General features: G+C 35.9%; 3 protein-coding genes and 1 pseudogene across 3 annotated transcripts; 3 read left to right on the top strand and 1 right to left on the bottom strand.

Moving 5' to 3' along the window:
* Positions 1-361: 361 nt before the first annotated feature.
* LOC107061369 (uncharacterized) lies at positions 362-1,758 on the bottom strand. The gene is made up of 3 exons (XM_015310530.1): positions 1,690-1,758; positions 814-1,099; positions 362-717 (listed from the first exon to the last, which is right to left on the bottom strand). The coding sequence occupies exons 1-3, from the start codon at positions 1,756-1,758 to the stop codon at positions 362-364; spliced, it is 711 nt and encodes a 236-aa protein (XP_015166016.1).
* A 3,028-nt stretch (positions 1,759-4,786) lies between these two features.
* LOC102581543 (anthocyanidin 3-O-glucoside 2''-O-glucosyltransferase-like) lies at positions 4,787-5,547 on the top strand (annotated as a pseudogene).
* Positions 5,548-6,275: 728 nt separating this feature from the next.
* LOC102595337 (IQ domain-containing protein IQM1-like) lies at positions 6,276-9,620 on the top strand. Its single transcript, XM_006351524.2, has 9 exons — positions 6,276-6,492; positions 7,204-7,642; positions 7,742-7,856; positions 7,947-8,012; positions 8,094-8,182; positions 8,275-8,362; positions 8,463-8,693; positions 8,780-8,881; positions 8,966-9,620. Exons 2-9 carry the CDS (start codon positions 7,221-7,223, stop codon positions 9,401-9,403), a joined length of 1,551 nt encoding a protein of 516 aa, XP_006351586.1. The 5' UTR covers positions 6,276-6,492; positions 7,204-7,220; the 3' UTR covers positions 9,404-9,620.
* Positions 9,621-11,827: 2,207 nt separating this feature from the next.
* On the top strand, positions 11,828-14,208 carry LOC102595008 (IQ domain-containing protein IQM4-like). The gene is made up of 6 exons (XM_006351523.2): positions 11,828-13,130; positions 13,207-13,321; positions 13,416-13,478; positions 13,567-13,655; positions 13,728-13,818; positions 13,928-14,208. The coding sequence occupies exons 1-6, from the start codon at positions 13,003-13,005 to the stop codon at positions 14,099-14,101; spliced, it is 660 nt and encodes a 219-aa protein (XP_006351585.1). The 5' UTR covers positions 11,828-13,002; the 3' UTR covers positions 14,102-14,208.
* The last annotated feature ends 488 nt before the right edge of the window (positions 14,209-14,696 follow it).

Below are 14,696 nucleotides of genomic sequence, written 5' to 3'. Positions count from 1 at the left end.
AACCTTCGTGAATTTTTACAAACTCGCCTTTGAAGTCAAGATGCCTTGCTTAACTCTTCTCTTTTGCTAATCAGTGACGCATTTGAACTCACGTGTTAGCTAAATAATTTTAAAGAGCTAGTGTGAGGATCACGCAATGCCACCAAACCCCCTTCTTTTTTTTACTCATTTGACTGAGCTTAGAGTGATTACTCCAAGCGCCTACGTACCTCCATGAAGAGGATAAAGTCATATCGTAGTTCAAGATGATGAATTTTATTTATTTTATTTCAGTTTTTTTTTTGTCGTACATAGTTTATACTCTTGCGGGCCAGAAGTAACATGCAGTTTATGCTCATAGCTTAAGGAGCGTAGACGACCTTCATGTGTAGTATTGCTTAAGAAACTTGCCGTTAATTGGACCAACTTTTACACCGTCTTGGTCTACAATTTTGTAAGCGCCACTTGAATGTGCGTCTTTCACAACATACACCCCATCCCATTTTGATGTAAACTTGTCACCGATGCGTTTGTTGAGGATTATGGGTCTCCTGACTGCTAAGACCAAGTCTCCCACTTGAAATGATTGAGGTCGCACTTTCTTGTTGAATGCTCTCGCAAGTCGAGCTTGATAACACTCCAAACTTTGTTGTGCTTCCAATCTCTTCTCATCTAATGCTTCCAACTCTGCTAGACGAAGTTGAGCATTACTTCCAGTTATAAGTCCCTCTTGGATTGCTATTCACAATGATGGAATTTGCTTCTCCAATGGAATGACTGCTTCTACGCCATACACTAATGAAAACAGAGTCGTAGCCATTCTAAATGTTGTACGATATGCCCACAAAGCTTCACCAATTTTCTCATGCCAGTCCCTTTTATTCTTTGCAACTACTTTCTTCAATAGGTTACCAAGTGTCTTGTTAAAAGCTTCAGCAAGACCATTGGCAGGTGCATTGTACATTGAAGGCTTATGTTGCTTAAAACTGCACTTCTCGCACAAACTACTCATGAGTTTATTGTTGAAGGGTGTTCCATTATCAGTAACTATACATCTTGGTATGCCATATCTAAAAATTATGTTTGATTTGATGAAATCAACAACATTTTCCTTCTTTACCTATTTTAATGGCATAACTTCATCCCATCTAGAGAAATAGTCAGTGGCAGCCAAGATATACATTTGTCCTTTTGACGACTTTGGAAGAGGTCCAACAACATCAAGTCCCTATGCATCGAAAGGCCATGAGGCTACAGTTGGATGCAGAGCCTCTGGTATTGATGGATGTAGTTAGCATGGAATTGACATGCTTGATACTTCTTTACATGCTCTAAGTAGTCCATTACCATTGTTGGCCAATAGTAGCCCATCATTTTGATGCGAAAATGAAGTTTAGGCCATGATTAGTGTGCTCCACATGTGCCAGAATATGCTTCCTCCATTGTTTGTTGAGCTTTTTCTTTGTTAAGACACCACAAGAATAGTTCCTCATAAGAACGATGAAATAATATTCCCTCGTGAAAGATGAATCGCGGTGCCCTTCTCTTAATGTCTAGTCTTACTCGTGCATCCTCAAGCAGCCTTCCATGTTCAAGATACTAAATTAATGGTTTTCTCCAATCTTCCTTTTCAACCACCTGAACGGATATATGGTGGCTTTCATTGATTTGAAGATCAAGACAACCAAGAATAATCCATCGATGACATACGTGCACCTTTGTTGTCTCATTTTCTCCGAGTGCCATTGTTGTGGCCAAGTTAGCCAAAGCATCCGCCATGCAATTGTTCGCAACAAATTTCCTTATGCGCTGAAAATTAACTGCATGCAAAATAAATAAAAGAAAATGTTATTTTTATTGATGAATCGTTGTGAGTACAATTCTGTTGTTCTCTTGATTCTTCTCTCCTAAGATTCTCCAAGATTTGAGGGCCTTCAGTAGCGTACTTCTTGAATGGTTGAATGATGTAGACTTCCTTGAGATGTTCTTGATCTCCGGGAACGTAGGAAAGCGCTTCGTCGTTTCAAGTCGATCTCCGGGAAGAACTTCGTTGATCACTCCTTCGAAGAGCTATGTAGTTAATGTTGTAGCTTTCTCCAATTGCAGAATGCTTGTTGAAGAGTTGCATTGATGTCGTTAGAATGTCATATCCATCCCCTATTTATAGTTGTGGGGGTGGACAAGGTTGCATATGATTGGCCAAAGGATGTCATTTTGACACTTGGCATGTTGTGATTGGTTCTTGCACTTGATTGGGACTACCACCTCATTTGGACACATGCAAAGGTGGAGTCAGGATTAATATTTTGGGGGTTCTAAATTTTCTTTAGAACCGTCAACCTAGCTCCGCCTCTGGATACATGGCGTCTGAACGAACATGAACCCCCACCAAGCTCTGCCTCTAGACACATGGTGTCACCTTATTGGTCTTGGATGCCTAGTCCCTGTGACATGTGGCATGAGTTTGGGCTTCAAGGTGAAATGGACCTTGGATTTGGATTTAATAAGATGAACTTATTTATTTGTAAAGCCCAAATTAATCATTCAGCCCAAACGAACATGAATTTAATCAAATTTCATATAAATTTAACCCAATACAATTTATGTGTCTACAATAACATCTACCAAGGGTAATTCTCGATTTTTGAAATTATTCTCTATTTCATATTTTAACTTATAATCATTATCTCATCTGTCAAGCAGGGTGGAACCATGTAGAGCCGATGATATGATTCATTTAACCTCTAAACATTGTTGGTATAGGTAAAATTAGTTTTGTGTATATACAGCCCTTTGGACTTTTTCTTGTGTTTAGTTTTTCATACTTTGAATTCCTTTATAAATTTTTGACTCTGTCACTGTCCCAAGTATCTCAAGTTTACTGTCATAGTTAGTGGCATACACATAATTTTTTAAGATGGATGATGATTTTATTTTAAAGATTATTTTTACTATTATCATTATTTGTTTGTTAGTTGTTACTTTTCTCAAATAGTAATTATAATACATTTTTTCTATATTATATGTTATTAATACCTTTCTCAAATAATAATTATAATATGTTTTTCTACCTTATTGATTATTTATTGAAATTTATTTGAAAATCATGAAAACTTTTACTTTTACTTATTTTCTTAGTAATAAAATTATAAAATTGAATATACTTGAGATGTACGCCCGTAAATTCATGAGATTTGCGCCTCATATCTCGAGATTTACACCATCTTACATAAAACGTCTCACCTCTCGCCCCTACTTTTAAAATAGAGATACATGAAAATTGAAATCTTAATTTGAGTGTGTAAGCAAAAATATGGTGTAATTTTAGATGCTTGTGATGTGTTAGGACATCTCCAACCCTACACTCTATTTTACTCTCCAAATATAGAGTTCTCTATTTTTTCAGACAACCAATGCCAACCCTATTCTCTATTTTACTCTCTAAAAAATAATCTTTTTCTCTCTCCTTAATATTATATTATTATTTCTATTTCATTTTTATTTTCTTATTTCATAATATAAATCCTTTATTTTTTCCCAATAATTACTTTATATAATTTTCATGTGATGTAAAATTTTATTTTTTCAAAATTTTTATTTAATATAAAATTATATTCTATTCTAAATTTTAAATAACATAAATTGCAAAAAAGTATTATATCATATACAAATTAATGGACAAATTCAAATAAACGTGAAAAACAATTACATAAATACTCATTTTTTGAAATTATTATGTTGCTCCCATTACCCATAAATGCTCTATTAATGCATTAAGGAGTTCAAAATGAGCATTTTTGTCCTTAATTTTTTTATGTCTGGCTAAAAAATTGTTCAAATCGGAGATTTTCATCTACCACCATTTATGTCGTTGGAGTTGGAGCCTCTACGACATCTTGAATTGGTGCATTGGGATCACGTTCATCCTCAATTATCATGTTGTGCAGTATAATACATGTAGTCATTATATCATGTAGCACTTCCTTTCTCCAAAAATGTGACGGTTTTGCAATAATTGCAAAACGTGATTGCAAAACTCCGAATACATGTTCAACATCTTTTTGGCATGATTCTTATTTTATCGTGAATTAATTATTATGTTATGTATTGTATTTTATCTTGTATTTAATTATTATGTTATGTATTGTATTGCTATCTTGTATTTAAATCATCATATTATGTATTGTATTTTCAAACTAAAATTTTCATCTTATCATTTTAATTTTGTGTATTCTTTATAATGAAAATTAATAATAAAATCAAATTATATTATTGACGAAAATTAGAAAAAATTAAAATACTATTAATTCGGGATGAAAGTAGTATATATAAAAGGGAAAAGGGACGGATTTACCCCCAAACTTTAATAAATGGTACGTATATGCCCTCCATTATACTTTGCGTCCACATAAGCCCCTGTCGTCCAATTATAGGTATACATATATCCCTCTCACTAACGGACCCCTAATTTCTTACACGTGTCTTAATCCTATTGAACTACCCGTTTGATCTTTTTTTTAACCCACAACCCAACTATCCGCCCCATAACCAATACCCACCCAATTTCCTCTAAAAGGAATCCTAATTAAAACACCCAAATTAACACACCAAAATCTGTCCCTTTTCCCTAGTCGGAATCTTCTTTATCAAGCATTGGATATCACATTACCAAAGATTGAGTCTTTAATTCAAGAAATCAAACCCCATTTCATTTTCTATTGCTTATTGGGTTCCATCCGTTGCTCGAAAATACGGAGTTAAGTCTGTGCATTACTGTTCTATTACCCCATCATCTGTTGGTAATCTTATGCGTGGCGAAAATCCATCTTCAGAAGCTGAAATGATGGAACCTCCACCTAGTTTTCCTGTTGATTCATCTATCAAACTCCACAAACATGAAGCTCGTTTAATCGTAGCTCTACATTCGATGGGGAAGAATTCTAGTAACTCTGGTTCTAGCTCTGTATCGTTCACTCAACGTTTGCTTTTGGCTTTTCAAGACAGGGATGCCATTGCATTCAAAACTACTCGAGAAATAAAAGGACCTTATTGTGAAATTGTTGAGCATAAGTTCAAGAAACCAGTTGTGTTAGCTGGGCCAGTATTGCCCGAACCAATAGAGACTTCAAATACAGAGGAAAATTGGTCAAAATGGCTCGAAAAATTCCAAGAAAAGACGGTTATTTTGTGTGCATTTGGTAGAGAATGTAATCTCAAGAAAGATCAATATCAAGAACTGGTTTTGGGACTTGAACTTACTGGTTATCCGTTTTTCGCTGCTTTAAAACCGCCTATTGAAGCTGAGACAATCGAAGAGGCATTACCGGAGGTTTCAAAGAGAGAACACAAGGGAAAGGCATTGTTCATTCAGGATGGGCAGAGCAACAATTGATGTTATCTCATCCTTCTGTTGGATGTTTTGTCACTCATTGTGGCGGGAACACGTTATCGGAGGCCATGATTAATGAGTGTCAATTGGTTTTAGTACCAAATTTTGGTGATCAATTAAGATTGTTTGGTGGAGACTTGAAAGTTGGAGTGGAAAAGGGACGGATTTTGGTGTGTTAATTTGGGTGTTTAATTAGGATTCCTTTTAGAGGAAATTGGGTGGGTATTGGTTATGAGGCGGATAGTTGGGTTATGGGTTAAAAAAAGGGTCAAACGGGTAGTTCAATAGGATTAAGACACGTGTAAGAAATTAGGGGTCCGTTAGTGAGAGGGGTATATGTGTACCTATAATTGGACGGCATGGGCTTATGTGGACGCAAAGTATAACGAAGGGCATATACGTACCATTTATTAAAGTTCGAGGGTAAATCCATCCCTTTTCCCTATATTAAATAATATGTTTTTAAAAATATTATATTACATTTAAAAATAATTGTGAATATTAGATATTTAATTAATGACATTATATGTAAAATAATATGTTAATTAGAAGTAATAGAAATAATAATAAAATAATCAAAAAGTGAAATAGAGAGTGTGAATAGTAATTCTCTAAATTTGAAGAACTACTATTCAGCTCTCTAAATATGAAGAATAGAGAGTGATATAGAGGTGGGTTGGAGTGGCTATTCTCTATTTTACTCTCCAAATATAGAAAATTGAGAGTAAAATAGAGATGGATTGGAGATGGTCTTAGATCAATAATGCATGATGGCATGAGGCAAAGCCCCACAGCTGAAATTATTAGTTTTTCTTTAACATAAAAAACTTGTTTGCTTATGCACATATTTCTAGATTTCAAGACCAAGTGAAAATAAAAAATAAAAAATCTACCAGTCTAAATTCCCCTGCTTCTTCTACATTTCCCCTTACCTTCAATGAAAGTCTATGCAGACACATATTTTTCTGCATAGTAGGACCACCTACTTTTTTCTACTGCACAGCTTTGATTATTCAAACTACCCTTTCTACTATAAATATGTGACTGCTAACAGGTCAAGACCCGTGCAACATTATTTTCCCTTCAACCAAATCCATAGAGAAATAATTCTTTTTCATTTCAAGGTGAGAAATTAATAAAATTTTCAATCATTTATGGCTTATCTTCCATTTGGGTTTGCTAAACTTTTGTTTCTTCACATATGTGCCTAAGCAAAATCTATGTTAGTGTTGTTTCTTTATGCTCATAATCTATTTTTGTTTTCTCATGCTATTAATGGAAAGATAAGGATTATGTTTTCCCTTAAAGGGGGTTAGGGGTGGGGGTGGGGGAGCAAGACAAGTTGATTTTCCCTTCTCTAGTTACAAATTTGCTTGAATTAGATTAATTATGTTCCTATTTTTCTTTTTTCATATGTGGTTTATTGTGTTTGTGTTCGGGTGATCGCACCTTGTTGTTGTTATTATGGTTCCTTGCATATATGTTTTGCACTGCTTTGCTATTAGCTGTCATGTTTTTCCTTTAATTACTGTTTTGATTTGCTTGAGCTGAGAGTTTTTCAAAAGCAGACTATAGTGGTAAATCTTGCGTACACTCTTTCCTCCCAGTCCCCACTTTGTGAGATTTCATTGAGTTTGTTATTATTGTTGTATGTTCATATTTTTCTTTTGCTTTTAATGCAATTGCTGGAAAAAGTTATTACGTTTTCCTCTTTTCTTTGTGGGGTTTGGGGGAAAAGATTGGGTTGTATTTCACTCACCTTTGGAAATTCTTAGTGGCTTTGAATGAATTGGAATATCCTAATTTGTAACAAAACCAATGGTTTCTGTTTACAGCTCTAATTGTCACGTAAATGGGACTCTCTCTTTCTATACTGTTGTCAGCATGGAATGAGATTCTAAGGCATAGTTATCTTATTTTTCCGGACACCATGGGAAGAGCTATCATGAGATCGGTTAGCATTGAAAGGAAAAATAGAGAATTGTCTTTGATGACACTCAGTTTCAAAGAAAAAAATGATAAGAATGTTAGAAAGTCTGATTGTTCAGAAGAAAGTCTAAAACATGAGAAACAAAAGCTTAAAACTTCTGTTCCGATAACTAGTTTGGTTGTTGATCAAGCACCAAGAATCTCGATTCCAGAGCCTTTTGTATTCTTTTCTCCAAGACCTGTTACTGAACTTGATGCTGCTGCGACTAAGCTCCAGACGGTGTACAAGAGTTATCGGACAAGAAGGAACCTTGCAGATTGTGCTGTAGTTGTTGAAGAGCTCTGGTTTGTTTGCTTGTTTCTTTTGCCACCTTTCTCTTATGTAAAATCATTGATGTTTGTAGTCTTGGTTTCTAATTTTTGTTTTACTTCTTATGGTTCTAGGTGGAAAGCCTTGGATTCTGCAGCTTTAAAGCAGAGCTCTATATCATTTTTTGATGTCAATAAACATGAAGCTGCCGTGTCAAGGTGGTCACGTGCTAGAACAAGGGCTGCTAAGGTATGTTAACAAGCGCCAACTATACGTCCATGTTGTCCGAATATAGTTATTGACTCAAGAATTGAGCAAAATCATGTTTGTGGTCTACAGGTAGGCAAAGGTTTGTTGAAGGATGAAAAGGCTCAAAAACTAGCTCTGCAACATTGGCTGGAAGCGGTAAGACCTCGTTGCTATCTGATCTTTCATGTATATGAAGTCTTAAACATATACTAGGGCACTTACTTTGCTTGACTGCAGATTGATCCACGTCATCGTTATGGACACAACTTACACTTCTACTATGATGTATGGTTCAACAGCAAAAGTACCCAACCTTTCTTCTATTGGTGAGATCACCGGTCAGAAGCACAAGTAGTTTCGGTTTTTCATTCGTGTGTCAAGTTTAAACTTACATGATAAGCTTGCTTTTTTATTGAAGGTTGGATGTGGGTGATGGGAAAGAACTAAATCTCGAGAATTGCAAGAGAGCTGATTTGCAACGTCAATGCATCAAGTATTTAGGACCTGTAAGTCCAATATAATCCATCTGTTATCTACTTCCTCCTTTGTAATATATGTTAGATGGAAAATAATATTTCCAAAATGTTTCATGCATTATTATTACAGAACGAAAGGGAAGCCTACGAAGTAGTTGTGGAGGATGGCAAGTTGGTATATAAGCAAAGCGGGATGCTCCTGAATACAACAGAAGGATCGAAGTGGATTTTCGTTCTTAGTACTTCAAGAGTTCTTTATGTTGGAAAGAAAAAGAAGGGTGTTTTCCAACACTCTAGTTTCCTATCTGGTGGTGCTACTACAGCAGCTGGTAGATTGGTTGTTCAGGATGGTATTCTTGAGGTATACTTCACAAATCATGCCAATACGTACGTACATCATTTTCTTTTGTTTCATTTCATTGACTTTAGTCACATTTTACTCTGCAGGCAATTTGGCCATACAGCGGTCACTATCTTCCTACAGAAGATAATTTCAAGGAATTTATCAATTTCCTTGAGGAACACCATGTAGATTTGGCTAACGTTAAGGTAACTCATGTCCAATGTAGTGTCAATTCCGCGCAAGTAGTACTGATGCTAACGGGCAAATATTCATTAACTTCTTACCTGCAGAAATGTGCAATAGACGATGATAGACTTTTATCGGTGTCTAACAAAGACATGGAGAAAACCTTATCACAAAATTGTGATGCAGATAAAGCTAAGGACAATGGTCCGGTCAGTGATGTGTTGAAAATAACTGTTCATGAAGAAAACTTTACGCATACCAGCAAAGACAAGATAGAAGAACCAGTTTTTGACTTGACCAAACGTTTGTCTTGCAAGTGGACAAGTGGCGTTGGTCCCCGTATTGGCTGTGTTAGAGACTATCCAATGGATCTTCAATCTCAGGCCCTTGAAGCAGTCAATCTGTCTCCAAGAGTTAACTTGTCTCAGCCCAAGAACTGTTATCCAATCCCTTCACCACGTCCGAGCCCAAAAATCCGTGTATCGCCTAGGCTTGCATACATGGGACTTCCAAGCCCAAGAGTTTCTATTACTACCTTGTGAATGATTTATTCACTTATTCTATTGACCATGCCAAGTTCTTCAGTTAGCGTAGTTAATAGGCATTCTTTGAAAGCTTTTGGATCTGTATTCAAAGTTTAGTCACCCTTCGAAATGTAATTGAGAAATAACCACGTTTTGATGGAAATAAAATCTGGACAAAAGTACCTCAGCTAAGTTATGGAAAAATTACAGCATAGTATGCTGGAGTTCGAAGCTTGTACACACTCTTAGAGTTCGTAGACTCCCTTTACGTGAAATTCCAAGATTCACATCTCACATGTGAAACTTCCAATATAATATGGTGGAGTTTCAAACTTTTACAAGTGAAACACAAGTACAATTAGCTGAGTTTAATCTTTAATTAGTCAAACTAAGATAATTATAAAAGTTCATTTGTTTGAGTCCACACGGTTTTAAACTGTGAGCTAACATAAAACAACTGGCTGGGAATAAAACTGATTTCCATTTTCTACCTAAGAATCGTATAATTTAAGATTTTTATAAACCTCTTTTGTAGGTATTTTAAAATGACATAAAACATAAATATGCCTTTTAACTTGGTCTCAGTTAACATCTATCCCCTTCAACTTTGGATGTACATTAATAGATACTTGAATTTGTACAAAATTGAACAAGTAGATACACACGTCTTATATGGCATAATACACATAGGACGCCACATATGACACATATATTTACTTGTTCAATTTTATATAAGTTTAAATATCTACTTATAAACAACCAAAGTTTGAGGACATCAAGTTAAAAAGACATATTTATCTATTATGCCTTTTAAAATCACCAGCAAGTATAATGGGCTAACAGATGCACCCTCTGAAGTCTTTGGTATATAAAAAATGGCTACTTTGCCCATTTCACTTTTTCAATGCACAAAATAAGATTTCTTTACGAGAATCATACTAGAATTGGTGGGCTGCGCCAGGCCAAGGTTGTAGTATAATTGTGTTTGGTACGGAGGAAAATATTTTTCATAAAAAAATGTTTTCCTAAAAAATATGTTTTTTGAAAGACAAGTTGGTTTTTAACTTAAATTTCATGTTTGGTTGGTAAGTGAAAAATATTTTCTAGTATTTAGTTGGTGAATGAAAAACATTCTCCACAAAATATTTTTTATTTCTTATTAGAGAGTAGAAAATATATAGTTTCTGATCCGGAAGCCAACCCCGATAACTAATCCAAGATCCAACCTAGGTACCGAAATCGGGGACTGACCCCGACTCTCGACTCAGGACCCAACATTCGAACTGGAGCTCGACCCCTATCCCGACGCTTAAATTGGGTCACGACACTGACGCCCAATCTAGGATCTAACCCAAAATTCGACCTAGGACCTGATCCTGATTCCCAACTTGTGACTTGACCCTGACCCTAACATCCGAAGCTAGACACGACTCCGATGATCAATCTGGGATTCAATTCCAACATCCGAATCAAAAGCTGACCCCGACAATTGACCGGAACATGACATTCATACAGGACCGACTCCGACCCCAATGACTGACTTGAGACCTGATCTCGACACTCAACCTAGGACCCAACACATGAACCCTGGCTCGACTTCCAAACTAGGACCCAATCCTAATACCCGAAGCGGGACCCGACTTCTAAATTAGGACAATACTCAAATTGAGACTCAACTTTCAAACCAAGATCCGACCCCGACATCTGACCCAAGACTCGACGCCCAAATCAAAACCCAATTTCCAAACCAAGATTCGACCCCGACATCCGACTCAAAACCTAACTTTTGAATCAGGACCCGACCTCGACACCCACCTCGACTGTAGATCCGACTTTCAAATTGAGACTCAATATTGAATCCCCATTCGTGACCCGAATTTCAAATCGGGACCCAACCCCGATACCTGACCTAGGAGTCGACCTCGACTCTCAATCTGAAATTTGATACCGACACCTGACTCATGACTTGACTCCTACACCTGATATGAGATCTGACTTCGAATCCTGACTCGAGACCCGACATCCAAATTGGAATCCGACCCTAATACGAGATCGAAGAGTTAGGTCTCAAATTAAGGTCGGAAATCGGGTTCTGAATCAAGAATCAAGAGTTGAATCCCTAATTAGTATCATTCTTCAGTACCCGAGACTTGAGTTAAGATGAAAAATTGAGTCCCTGATTAGTATCAAGGGTGCGTACCCAAGACTTGAGTTAGGGTGGAAAATTAAGGTATGAGGATGAAAAAGATTTTTGAGAATTGTTTTTGGATAAGTCATTTTCCTTAAATTTGAGGAAAATAAATTCATTTGAAAAATATTTTTCAAAAGATTTTAACCAACTTTTTTCTTTGTACCAAACAGACTTGACACTTGCTACATAGAATCTTGTTTGCTTATGCACATATTTCTAGATTTCAACACCAAGTTAAAAAAAAAAAAAAAAAAAAACTATCCACGAGTCTCAATTCCCTGCTTCTAGTCTCCTTATCTTCAATGAAAGCCTACGCAAGACTTATATTTTTCTGCTGAGTAGGACCACCTACTTTTCTACTACACAAATCCTTAGAGATCAAATACAAGGGAAACAGCTTCTTTTCTTTTCAGGTGAGAAATTATGGACTTGGAATCATTTAATGGCTTTTCTTCCATTTGGGTTTGCTAAACTTTTGTTTCTTGCAATATGTTGAGTTGTTTCTTTACTCTTGTTGGTGGTGTTGATTTCTTGAGCTATTTATTGTGTATGTTTTGCTAACCTAGCATATCTCATCAATTTGAAAACCAGAGGTGTTAATTTGCTCTCTCTGTCTGTCGATTCATTGATAATATTTTTATCTTTGAGTCTTTTGTGATATTATTAATGTCCCTTTTCTGTTTTGGAGGAGAATTTTTTTTTTTTTCACTAGTCCTTCTCTAGTTTCAAAATTTGCATGATCATTTGTAGTTGTCTTATCCTTGTATTTCAATTATCAAGTGATTTTAATGCGGTTTTGGCTACTTTTGTACTGTTCCTTATTTCGATTCTTTGTATTATTTCTTCTTTTTTATATCGGGAGTTGTTTCTTCTTTTTTCAGAAACAACCTCTCTGCATGAGTAGTGGTAAGGTTTGCGTACATTCTACCTTCCCCAGACCCCATTCCTGAGATTTCACTTGATACGTTGTTGTTGTATTAATGGTAAAGATAAAAGATTAGGTATTCCCTTGGTGAAGCAAGACAAGTTGATTTTCCCACTGTCCCTTCTCTAGTTAAAATTTGCTTTAATTAGACCAATTATGTTCCTATTTTTCTTTTGCTTTTAATGCAATTGCTGGAAAAAGTTACTAATGTTTTCCTCTAATCTTTTGTGGGGTTGGGGGGAAAAGATTATTAGTGGCTTTGAATGAATTGGAACATCCTAATTTGTAACAAAATCAATGGTTTGTGAGCTTTAATTGTTGCTTGTCCAGTGAGCAGTGAATGGGAATTCTCTCTTTCTAGAAAATTGCCTTTGAGGACACTCAGTTTCAAAGATAAATGTGCTAAGATTGTTAGAAAGTCTGATATTTCAGAAGAAAGTCTAAAACATAAGAAACAAAAGCTTATTCCGATAACTAGTTTGGTTATTGACAAGGAAACAAATGGATCAAGTACCAAGAATGTCAATTACTGAACTTGACGCTGCTGCGACTAAGATCCAGACAGTGTACAAGAGTTATAGGACAAGAAGGAACCTTGCAGATTGTGCTCTACTTGTTGAGCAGCACTGGTTTGTTTTCTGCCTTTTTCTTATGTAAAATCAGTTATGTTTCTAGTCTTGGTTTCCATTTTTTTTTTCCTTCTAGGAGGAATGCCTTGGATTCAGCAGCTTTAAAGCAGAGCTCTATATCATTTTTTGATGTCAATAAACATGAAGCTTCCGAGTCAAGGTGGTCACGTGCAAGAACACGGGCTGCTAAGGTAGGTTAACGAGAGCCAACTATACGTACGTCCATGTTGTCTGAAAATTGTTATTGACTCAAGAATTGAGCGAAATCATGTTTGTGGTCTACAGGTAGACAAAGGTTTGAAGGATGAAAATGCTCAAAAGCTAGCTCTGCAGAATTGGCTGGAAGCGGTAAGACCTCGTTGCTATCTGATCTTTCATGTATATGAAGTCTTAAACATATACTAGGGCACTTACTTTGCTCTTTGCTTGACTGCAGATTGATCCACGTCATCGTTATGGACACAACTTACACTTCTACTATGATGTATGGTTTAACAGCAAAACTAGCCAACCTTTCTTCTATTGGTAAGATCACCGGTCAGAAGAACAAGTAGTTTTGGTTTAAACTTACATGATAAACCTGCTTCTTTATTGAAGGTTGGATGTGGGTGATGGGAAAGAGCTAAATCTTGAGAGTTACAAGAGAGCTGATTTGCAACGTCGATGCTTCAAGTATTTATTTGGACCTGTAAGTTCAATATAATCCATCTGTTATCTGCTTACTCCTTTGTAATTATTGCGCGTATTTTAGATGGAAGATAAAATTTCCAAAAAATTCTCATCCATTATTATTGCAGAAAGAAAGGGAAGCCAATGAAGTAGTTGTGGATGATGGTAACCTGGTATATAAGCAAAGCGGTATGCTTCTGAAAACAATAGAAGGATCAAAATGGATTGTACTTTTATTTCTACAAGGATCCAAGTATAACACCAAGGCGACGCTTGAGAGTCTCGATAGCAAGCTACTATAGTTAAGTCCCCTTCAAAAAATTCAGTTAATATCATATATTAAATTGATAAGAACAGATACTTCACTTAGTCTTAGCCAAAAGCCGAGAAAGGTATGCTTTACTTCATATTGACTTGCTCAAACTATACCCGATGCTCTCTGCCTGTCTTCATTTAAATGCTTGATGTGGGAATAAACTAGCCAAGTTCAAATAAAGTTACTAGCTTCTATATTAGATGACTTGGCGTTTGTTAAGGTGATTATAAATGGTAATGAAGTGTTCCATATTATTTGGTCCCTATACAAAATATAGGTATTTCATGTTACTTATTTAATTTAGAACATTAAGAGAGTTTTATTATATTTTTCTCTTTCTACCTCTAGTATCAAATAGAGAAAATTTTAAAAATGATTATCGTTTGGGCACTAGAGATTTATAGCTATAGTTTGAGTGTTTACAATTCATAGCCACTGTTTGAGATGCTAAGCAAAAACAAATAAATTTGCCTCTCTAGTCTCTCCTCAATCTTGCTCGCGTCAGTTCATGTCTCTCTCTTTCTTTACCTCTCTGTGTATTTTGTACTTTCACCCTTCTTTCTTTGTATTTCGATATTTTT

Source organism: Solanum tuberosum, unplaced genomic scaffold (genome assembly GCF_000226075.1).
Source record: "Solanum tuberosum cultivar DM 1-3 516 R44 unplaced genomic scaffold, SolTub_3.0 scf00135, whole genome shotgun sequence".
Taxonomy (NCBI): Eukaryota; Viridiplantae; Streptophyta; class Magnoliopsida; order Solanales; family Solanaceae; genus Solanum; species Solanum tuberosum.
The sequence above is the reverse complement of the archived record's forward strand: the minus strand, read 5'-3'. Positions and strand labels throughout refer to the sequence as shown.

Coding starts and splice junctions, on each gene's coding strand:
- LOC107061369 (XM_015310530.1), bottom strand. CDS start 1,758: ATGGCGGATGCTTTGGCTAACTTGGCCACAACAATGGCACTCGGAGAA. Junction 1,100..1,689: donor ATGAGACAACAAAGGTGCAC/GTATGTCATCGA, acceptor CCATTAAAATAG/GTAAAGAAGGAAAATGTTGT. Junction 718..813: donor TGAAGCTTTGTGGGCATATC/GTACAACATTTA, acceptor CATTGTGAATAG/CAATCCAAGAGGGACTTATA.
- LOC102595008 (XM_006351523.2), top strand. CDS start 13,003: ATGGATCAAGTACCAAGAATGTCAATTACTGAACTTGACGCTGCTGCG. Junction 13,131..13,206: donor CTACTTGTTGAGCAGCACTG/GTTTGTTTTCTG, acceptor TTTTCCTTCTAG/GAGGAATGCCTTGGATTCAG. Junction 13,819..13,927: donor TCAAGTATTTATTTGGACCT/GTAAGTTCAATA, acceptor TTATTATTGCAG/AAAGAAAGGGAAGCCAATGA.
- LOC102595337 (XM_006351524.2), top strand. CDS start 7,221: ATGGGACTCTCTCTTTCTATACTGTTGTCAGCATGGAATGAGATTCTA. Junction 8,183..8,274: donor ACCCAACCTTTCTTCTATTG/GTGAGATCACCG, acceptor TTTTTATTGAAG/GTTGGATGTGGGTGATGGGA. Junction 8,882..8,965: donor TAGATTTGGCTAACGTTAAG/GTAACTCATGTC, acceptor TCTTACCTGCAG/AAATGTGCAATAGACGATGA.